The 9,880-nt window shown below is 37.3% G+C and overlaps 1 protein-coding gene across 2 annotated transcripts; it reads left to right on the plus strand.

Moving 5' to 3' along the window:
• The first annotated feature begins 55 nt into the window (after positions 1-55).
• LOC146516706 (tapasin-related protein) lies at positions 56-9,426 on the plus strand. Of its 2 annotated transcripts, XM_085163801.1 has the most exons (9): positions 56-162; positions 3,829-3,902; positions 3,997-4,353; positions 4,727-5,047; positions 5,875-5,988; positions 6,669-6,701; positions 7,426-7,461; positions 7,581-7,628; positions 7,782-9,426. In XM_085163801.1, the coding sequence occupies exons 2-8, from the start codon at positions 3,839-3,841 to the stop codon at positions 7,625-7,627; spliced, it is 972 nt and encodes a 323-aa protein (XP_085019927.1). In that variant the 5' UTR covers positions 56-162; positions 3,829-3,838; the 3' UTR covers position 7,628; positions 7,782-9,426. The 2 variants fall into 2 exon arrangements, with proteins under 2 accessions (XP_085019927.1, XP_085019928.1); XM_085163802.1 differs by lacking the exon at positions 6,669-6,701.
• Positions 9,427-9,880: the final 454 nt, after the last annotated feature.

Below are 9,880 nucleotides of genomic sequence, written 5' to 3' on the forward strand. Positions count from 1 at the left end.
AGAAATGTCTGCTCCTTGTAAAACAAGAGGCGACGGAAAGCCAGTGGGTTGTCCTGTTTTTTTCTGACTCAGAATGAAAGTGAAAGTTAAAAACCTCCGGGTCAGTTAAGGCTGTACAACCCAGTCCAGGCATCACATCTCCGGTGAAGAGGAGCGTGTAATGTAAGTTGAACATGATCGATCATTTGCGGTCATTTATATTCGTGCAGTATAAATAGGCCTTTACGACTTATATGTCTCCTCGATGTATAACAGATGCAGGCAACCGAAACCTACGGGTTTGTGTATTACGCTCAGCCAACGTGGAGAAACGCGGCCGACCGAGTCTCTGTCTCTGACTGGGAGGTCTTGTGATAAACTCTTGTGTGAAAATCTCCTTATAATTGTAATATAATATACATATAAATTATAAAGCTGTTTTGTTGGTTTCGTATGTGGTGTGTGTGCGCGTGACCTGTTCTTTCTGAGAACAGCGACACCAGCAACAGTTTGTTGACCGTGACTTATGTCCGTGACCCTGTCCTGTGAATGTGGACACATATACATATATAAGTGTGTGTGGGTGTGTGTGTGTGTGTGTGTGTGTGAGAGAGAGAGAGAGAGAGAGAGAGAGAGAATATTTACAGGTAACGTGTTCAAAGTTCAAGTTCAAAGTTCCAGTTTGTAAGGATTATTCGCTGGTTTGTTGTCGCTGTTCTCAGGTTACATTCAAATTCTCTATGCAAACAAACTGGCGTCTGTCCCACGATAGTGCTTCTGTCTGTGCATTTTTGTTGTAGATCAAGCTTAGTTAGTGTAGTACCCCTGTGAACAGCCAGAGAACAGTGTGGTCTGTTTCTGACTGTGTCCAAAGGAACTGCAGTGCGGTTTTGAGCCAGAAGCTGCAGTCCAGTTTAATCAGCGCCTATAAACCACTAAATGTGCCTCTCATTACTCATGTAAGGGAAATGCTTCTTTTTGTGCTGTGATCATGAATCATGAAATTGTGACGGCAGTAAATACATACAGTGAGACAGACTCATAATGTGCTGACCTGGAGTGAGAGTTAGACTATACCTGTGCGCTAAATATAAGTCTAAGTACATATATGTCTGTGAGAGAGAAGCTGCCAGCCAGCTGCAGAACGAGGTTGTGGGTTGACAATTGACACAAACATTGGGCTAACATTAGTGTGTGGACGTGTTGTCTCGGTCACAGGTCCATGGAAAAAATAGTTGAATGAAATCCGAAAACTTTGTGTTGATCATTTGTTGTTGCCTGTTGCCTTTCTTCATGTCATCTCCCTGCTCTCACCCCCCACAATTTCTCTTGGTCTGTTCTGTAACTTATCTAGCTACTAGAGGCAAAACAAGCCAAAAAGAACGGAAACAACTGGCAACGTGAGGGGCCTGAATAATAGATTGACACAGCAGTGTCAATACAGATATCATACAAACGGGCCAGACTCTCAGGGCAGTATCGTCCGAAGGAAAGGAAAGAAAATAAACGCACATATCAGGATCATATCAATATTTCTGTATCCTGCATTCTGTGACCTCGGGCTTCGTGACATTTTGCAAACTTCATTTTGACCTGTTGTCTCAGTTGCATGAACAGGATGTGGAGAAGTTAATTAATGCTCATCTGGAGCCTGCAGATGTCTCCCAGCTGCACTCAAGAAATTCTTACTCTGCCGCACAGCCATAACTGCTTTCAGAATTAAAAAAGCATTTCTGTACAAAACTGTAATGCATTGCACTTGAATTTTGTGAAGTGTATATGAAGTAGGTTAATCTAGGATGCATACAGGAAAAAACAGAACATAAACAAAAACATAGGCAAACCAAGGAGCAGAGATGGCAGCTGAGCTGACTCCTCTATAACTTGCGATCCATGACGCTAACACTTTGGAGGGAAGAAAACCAGAGAAAATGACACATCGATTTATATTCTTTTGCTTTTTTAATCGCAGTGGTCATAATATGTGGCACAGTTTCAGCTGAAATAAAAAGAAAAACTGAGTGGACACTTTCTCTTTCAGTATGACTCCTCATTTATAGACCCATTAAAAATTCAACCCACCGAATGGGCCGCAGAAAATAAATGAATGGGCATTATATCAGAATTATATTTGCAAACCATTTAAATGCCACATTTGAAAGAGGGCGATGAAACGGCACAATAGTTGGCACAAGGGTTACAAGTTTGAATCCATCAGCTGACTGGATCCTTTCTCTGTGGATTTGCATGTTTTCTATGCTTGTGCCGGTTCTCTCCGGGTACTCCAGCTTCCTCCAACAATCCAAAGTCATGTATGTTTTGTTAGCCCTGCAATAGATTGGTGACCTGTCCAGGGTCTACCCATCTCTCATCCAGTGTCAGAAATGGATGTTAAATCCAAGATCAACAGCATCCTATTTTTTTAAAGGGTCACCATAGACTGGAGAAGTTTTTGATGCTAAGAATTTGCCTGGTAAAAATCATGCAAAGTAAATATCAGAGGGTTTGGTGCACCACACGGAAAGTCTTTAAATAGCAAAGAATTCTCAGATTTTGTTAAATACTGTCACAATATTGTTAAAACATTGAGAAATCTCAGTGAACTAGAGACAAGGTTGAAAGAATTCTGGAAATTCTGTAGTCACTCGATGTTTAGCTACAAAAACATGTGGCACTGAGCCTATTTTTCAGTAAAATCCCAGTTCCCATGGAGCCATTTATATAAAAATAAATTAATTAATGGGTGCTTTATAATATCCTATGCTGGAAGGAAAGTTTAGTTTTCAGTTTATAAATTGAGATGACATACCAATTTAGCTTTCTTTTCAACAACAAATAAATGTCTATGTATTTTTATCATTTTTGTTTTGTTTGTTATAATCAGGGTAGCTTAAAGTTTTAAGGAGCTAGGAGTGTTTAATATAAAAATAAAACTGACAAATGAGCTCATTTTGCAGAAAAGTCTTTTTTACAAAGTGTCAGATTTTTAGGATTGATAAGTAACAGCTTGGTAATAAAATTAATTTAACTACTTTACGCCAATGTAAACACTAAGCTAGGCCCGTCTTCCCAGTCATGATAAAACTGTGGACACATCCACCTCCTGTCGCTGCGTTTGCATAACCTATGGTGACCTTTTCTTTTTCTCACAGCCAGCGTAGAGCATGGCTCCTGTGAACAAAAGTGAAAACATGTGATACATGTCGCATAAAGAAAGAAACCAAGCATGAGCAACCACACTCAGTGAGCACAAAAGCTTTATATGGTTTTAAAGACTGTTTTTCCTTCTGTCCTTTGCCCACTAACAAAACCTACGTAATAACATGCCAGTGAAAATGAATGACTTCAAACAAGCAGACTCCGTACTCTACAGACTGTTTTTACCTTGTTTAGTGCTATGAATTTCTCTACCGTTAAGTTCAGTCATCATTCTCTAAATGAACAATGATATTACATGGGCAGGAGAAAACATTTTTTTTTTTTTTTCACTTGTAAAAATTGCAGACTCCTGTTTTTGAGCAGGAATTTCCCCCAGAAATACTTTTGCTGAGTGGGATAATGAATGTGTTTTTGTGTTCCTTTTCCTTTAGATCAATGTTTTGCTATTTTATTGCAGATGGTGTTTGTTTCAGTCAGGGTAGTGTTAGTAGTTATCCCCCCGCTCCCCAACCCCCCACCCTCACACACATGCACCACCCCAACCTGATGGGCTACATCTTCTCAGGACTTTGTTACACTTAAATGTGCTTTGCATCTCACCGTTTTATTCATAGAAGTAGGTCCCTGTGACATAAAACAGATGTAAACTGATCACCACATAATAACTGTTAATTTTAACTGTCATTTCAGGTAAAGAAACATGGCCTCCAGTGGAATCATTGTATTCATTTTCACTGTCTTCTGCATCTGTGCAGTTAAGAGTGGTAAGTTTATTCATAATCTGAGAACTTTAAGCATGGAATGGTGTTTGGTATTCATGTGACCTCAAAACTAATTTTGCTTTTTTTTTTTCTACAGGATTTATACAAGTGGATTGCAAAACTAAAAATGTGGGACACTATGGCCAACAGTCACTGCTGGAGTGTGTCGTCAAAACATCAACAGATGTTTTGACTGATCCAAAAATCCGTACGGTTGCTTGGAAAAAACTGACCTCTCCAGAAGACGAAGGTGATCTCGTGTTGGGTTTTCAAAGAGGGAAATTGGATGAGCCAAAGCGAGGCTACAGGTTTGCTGAACCATCATGGAATGAGAAGAACATGAATGTATCTCTGCTCATCACCAACACTGCAGTGGCACACGATGGAGATTACAAGTGCATGGTGATCACAGACAGTGGTGATGGCAACATGGTCACTAACCTTAAAGTCCAAGGTAAAATTGAAACATTTTTATATTTTTAAATCAAGGATGTTTTTACATTTTTTAAACACCTTGTAAGCAATCAAGATTGTCTAGAGATGTGGGGACTTTCCAGGCCAATCAGATTGGTATTCCCCTTGAGCAACTCTAGGCTTGTCTGCTTACTTTCAGTTTCATTGTGACGGTAGAAATATCTAGAAATACTAGTTGTACAAGTACTTGCAGCCATTTACTTAAGCAGCTTGTACTGTTTGACTTGTAGCTTCTTAACGCATGTGAACTACTATGACTATTACATCTTAAGATACTTAATTGAGGTAATTTTATTTGACATCAAGGTGCAATGTTCAACTCAGTGATTGTGCTTTCCATTTCGTCTCTGCAGCCAAATACAGTATCTCGACTGTATACTCCATCCCTGAGAAAATTGTCCCAGAAAAACACAGTACCCTGATCTGTGAGTCTCGTGGAGGCTACCCACAGGGAACAATTCGCTGGTTGGATGAAGAGAAACATGACTGGACAGCAAGCTCTAAAATGGAGGTGACACAGTCAGACGATGGTTTATTTCAACTCACAAGCAGACTGTCTTTGTTGGGAGGATCCACTTTCTCAAAGTATACCTGCGCTGTGTTCAATGCCAGTGGAGGCAAAGAGGATGAGAAAACATTTGAAACCAACATACCATCATCCCGAGAATCTCCAGGTATAGTTTATGACACGCTATTATGCACCACACATGATAGTTGTTATGCCTGCTGGCACCATCTTACTGCTCACAATACTGTTTAGTAATTTCAGCCAAAGTGGAATCAGAGAGAATTTAAATCTGAATTTAAATCTTGTTTGTGCATATGGGAGATTTAATGGGGGCTGAATTAGAAACCTCTAAGCACTAATGTGTGTAGGTAATATTTATGTTTTTTTTAAAAAAAACATCCTGTAAATGTCAAACCAGAAGAAAATAGAAGCTCCACAGAGTAATTAGCAAAAATAGAGTTTTGATTTACATTTAGATGATTTCATGGATATTTTACATTTTTTATTTTATGTATAACAAAAATGAAAGACTGTCTGTGCTGTAAGTCTTTTACACTCTTCAGTAATAAACAGTTTGCAATATGTTTCTTACCAAAAAATTCAAAACTTAAAACAGACTGGTGAGTCCAGATTAGACTGGGTGATGCTTCATTTGTCATGGAAAATGTAACTTAAAGATGAAATTTGAAAATGCAAACTTATTATCAGGTTTTCTTGGCAACTATCCAGCCACTCAGATCATTACCTGTAGTTCTGTCATCTGTCACACAGTTACAGCAATAATGCAAATATTACCCTCTATGTTGTTCTTGTTTACTCTCTGCTTCTGCAAGTTTAGTGTTTTAACATGAAGCAAATGTTCAATTTGTACTGACACCTGTGTCTGTTAATGAGAAAGTGAATGTAAGAATGAATGAATGTAACGTGTACTCTGTGTACTTTTAAAGATGAGCTCACTTCATGTTTTTTTTTTCAAACTTCTCATTTATTCAGGGATGTTGGGCCCCGGGTCACCTGTGACCTCTAAAGTAGTTGCTCCTTTGGTGGTTATCGGCTCGCTGATCATAGGGTTGCTGTTGCTGTTGTTGTACAAAAGGCGATCTCAAAGTGAGTAATTGTTTGTTTGGTTTTTTTTATTAAAATGACTTGATGAACTGTATGTGATTAAATAATAAAATATTTGTGTGTGAGTAAAGACAAATGAGACATAGAGAAATACATTTAAATATAATAATAAAAGTCGTTCATATTTGAATATTTTTAATAAGGCTACATAATTAATCAAATTTCTGCATGTGGAACTCAGAGTTATGAATAGCTGTGAATAACTGTAAATATTCTTAGTATTGAACAAAAAAAAAGATCATAATCATGCAGCCCTACTGGTGAGCAGTGACTGTATTATCAATATACAATTACAGCAGTGGTGCCATTAGTTTGACTAGATTCAGAAACTGATTAAAGTTTTTAATACGATATTTGAGCTCCAGCATTCTTCAATGCCATGTGAGAGTTCATCACCTGCTTCCTGTAAGCAATACAAGCTGAAAGGAAAAAACGTGCAGCATGATGCTAACGTGAAGCAGAAAAACCTGTAATGCTCAAGGCCATGTAATTCAGGATGGAAAAATACACTCCCATCATTGTTGTGCTGGTTTAAATGAGCCTTTAAACCAGTTCAAACAGCAGTCTAAAATACTTTCCATTATTAGACATCACATAGATGATGAAATACAGCCACAGATATCAGCAGGGAGAACTCACTGCTGTGACATTTTTTTTGACAGAGACTCGGAGGAACTCTACAGAACCCCTTATGGGTACGCCCATTTTTGGACAAACTATTACTGCTCTTTTGTTTCTCCTTTCTAACTTGCTATAAAGGATAAACACTTGCTGTGTCTGTAGAGATTTGGAGAGGTTCTATTTATCCTTCTATCGGCTTTTTAATCTACCTGAATCTGAGAACTGCTGAAATATTAAAAAGCGCTGTTTGCTGGTTTTTTTTGTTTGTTTTTTTTAAGTTTGTTTGTCTATAGAACTAAGTTTTCTAAATCTTTTGGTCATTTTGATAGTTTGGATATTATTATTAGACATTATTATTGCACATTGTTATTTCAGCTGTAAATATTTGAAATATTTGAAGGAATATTTTTGAGATAAAAATGGCTACATTCTCCACAGAAGGTTCAAACAAAACATTTAACAAAAACCTTTGGATTAAGGTTCACAAATCCACTTGAATCATGTGCTGGTCATTAAACAAGGATCTATATTGTTACTGGACTGAATAGCCATCAGTTTATTCTCACTTGTCCCAACCACATTATTACACTGAACATCCATTCCCTTCCTTTGGGAATTATTTATTTATTTGCTTTGGTCACATTACTCCTGTGTCAGATAGTTACTGCTGGGTTTCCCTCTATGCTTGCATGGCATGAACTTGTTTAACATGGTTATGGTTTTATATCTATCATTAGCTGTCAAATCATTCATTGTAAAACACAGTCAAATCTTATACAGTGTTATCATTTTTTCTAGATGGTTGTGATGCGGTTCCTACAGATGTTGAGGAAGGTACGTAAATCACATCAGTCTGACTGTCTGTGTTTAACTAATGACACTTTGTGTTATTACAGCTTTAATTATCAAACTGTAAGATTTCATTCAGATTTTGATGTTAAATCTTTTGGCAGGTAATAACTCTCACGAAGATGAACCAATCAATCAAGACCAGTCATGAGGTAAGAAAAACTCAAAATCTCTACTTGGACTTCGCTTCTGTGTTTACAGGCAGGCATATATCAATTTATAGATAAGGGGCAAGAACATAAAGTATCAAAAGTCTAAACACTCACTCTCTAATGCTCTCTCTCTCTCTCTCTCTCTCTCTGCAGGAGGCATCTTGTACCAGATGCATATACTGTAATAATCTACTGCCAAGACTCCCTTGTTTGCTAATTGCAGTCTGTCTCTGTACTTTCCTTTTGCAAACATTTTGTATAACCAGGAATAACCTATATTACTGTGATTTAGCAGACAAGCTGTAAGATCTTTATTCCCACAAGCTCTGTATTTAAGCAGGTCTTGAGTTTAAACCAACATCCTCGCTGAATCAAGCCAAGATCAACTATAAGAGAGGGGGATGTTACAGGCCAAGGGACTTTAAAACAAGGCTCAAAGTGGAACATCACCAAGATGTTTCATAAGAGTTGTTTGGTTGTGGAAATTTTTATACATAAACAATACAACTTTATTGAGTCTATGTAGAAACTGTAGCCTTTGGTAGTCAATCAGGAGCAGCATTTCTTCTCACTTCCTCTTCTCATGTTCTGTCAGGGTTGTAAGGAAAATACTAAATCATGTTTTTGGGATAGCGGCAAGTTTTTATATCCTTCTGTATGAACAGTATATATATACGTGTGTGCGTCTGTGTGTGTTAAGTGGCTCTAACTGAGGTTAGCTGACCTGATCTTTTCCACTGATCCATGTAACTCAGTAATTTGTCTGAGAAGTGTAAATGTGCCAAAAGTTAGCAACAACTATTCTTACTGTTAGCAAATCCCATCAAAAATAAAAAATCACCACTGTGCTCGTACAGTTCCAAAGTTTTCCAAGTGTAAGATATATAAATATATTGTTTTATGAAATATAATAATGTCACATAGACAATGAGATGAGATATGTAGGACTGTTTAGCACTGAATTGCTGAAAACACTGGATGTTTGTCAGAGCAACATTTCACTACCTGGAATGTTGTTCTGACAAACTCTTACCTGCTATTATTTCACAAGGAACAGTTGTTTTTTTCCCCTAGGATTTGTTGCTATTTTTTAAGTGTTTTTGTTCAGGAGTTTGCTTTTTTGTGTGTTTTTTCTAATTGTCGTATCTCTTTAAGTTTAAGTCATACTCCTCTTAACTCACTGGGAACAGTTTGACGTAGGAAATTTTATATCCTTTTTCTCACCACTGGTAATTTCATGTCACATGATTAGCACCTGTCACTTGTGAAATATGTGGTATGTGGTCTCTAAAAGCCAAATGCACTATATTAGTTTTGTTTGAGCCGTGACTCTGCTTATGCAACTTTTGTCAAGTTCACTGTGAAATCAATCCATGCAAACTCTGGTGGTAAAAGTTTGATTTCATTCTATTCTTCAGATAAGAGCTTGTACAAAAAGTCTTATCAGGAAGTCTGGTACAGTACTGAGATTAATCATTCACCAACAAGTCAATAATTTGCCATCAATTTTTTATGATGAAAAAAACACGAGCTTAACAATAAAGCAATCCTAATTTAAGCTCTACTTTCAACTTTGAATCAGAAGAAACACTTACTACCAAAAATGTTAAACAATCACCTGTAAAGTTTTGTATATACTGTGTTTTTAAATCTGTGAATTTATACTCCAGTTTAGGTGTAGATAAACCTTGCTCTGATCTGTTAAGTACAAATAAAGTTTAAGTTTCTTTACAGTTCGCTTTATTTGAACGACATCTGTTCATTATTGTTTTGTAATATGATTAAAAGTTCTAAAAGGCTTCTGCGTGATGACCGATATTTGGGATGATTTTTTGCTGACTCTTAGACTGTATTTACTAGTTCCTGTTCATGTTGCACACATTTCTAGATAAAATAATGTCACTTTCTTGGTCATTCCTTAAATTTCAAAAGAACATACATATAGTGATCTAGCATGAACCGTCAATTATTGCCCCAGCAACAAAAACATTACCATTAACAATAACGTCTCTGGTCTCCACTTTAAAGATAAAAACTTCTTTCTGCTGCTCCCTGAACCACTATAGTTGGTGGTTTTGCATGTTTGACTTGGCACTGTTTTTAACAGATGCTTGTCTATAACCCTTCCATTTATCTGGACTTGGGAAAAGCACCAGGCGTACACAAGCCATTGATAGTCTGTGCGGGTTTGTGTGGGTGTTACAAAGATGCATTCAAGATTATCTTGTTTGCAATCTGTTTCTGTTCAGATA

This window comes from Neolamprologus multifasciatus, chromosome 6 (assembly GCF_963576455.1).
Source record: "Neolamprologus multifasciatus chromosome 6, fNeoMul1.2, whole genome shotgun sequence".
Lineage (NCBI taxonomy): Eukaryota > Metazoa > Chordata > Actinopteri > Cichliformes > Cichlidae > Neolamprologus > Neolamprologus multifasciatus.

What these genes read in the sequence shown, in the direction of transcription:
- LOC146516706 (XM_085163801.1), top strand. Translation starts at nt 3,839, where the DNA reads ATGGCCTCCAGTGGAATCATTGTATTCATTTTCACTGTCTTCTGCATC. An exon ending in CATCTGTGCAGTTAAGAGTG is followed by an intron (nt 3,903 to 3,996) that starts GTAAGTTTATTC and finishes TTTTTTCTACAG; the next exon opens with GATTTATACAAGTGGATTGC. An exon ending in CACTAACCTTAAAGTCCAAG is followed by an intron (nt 4,354 to 4,726) that starts GTAAAATTGAAA and finishes TCGTCTCTGCAG; the next exon opens with CCAAATACAGTATCTCGACT.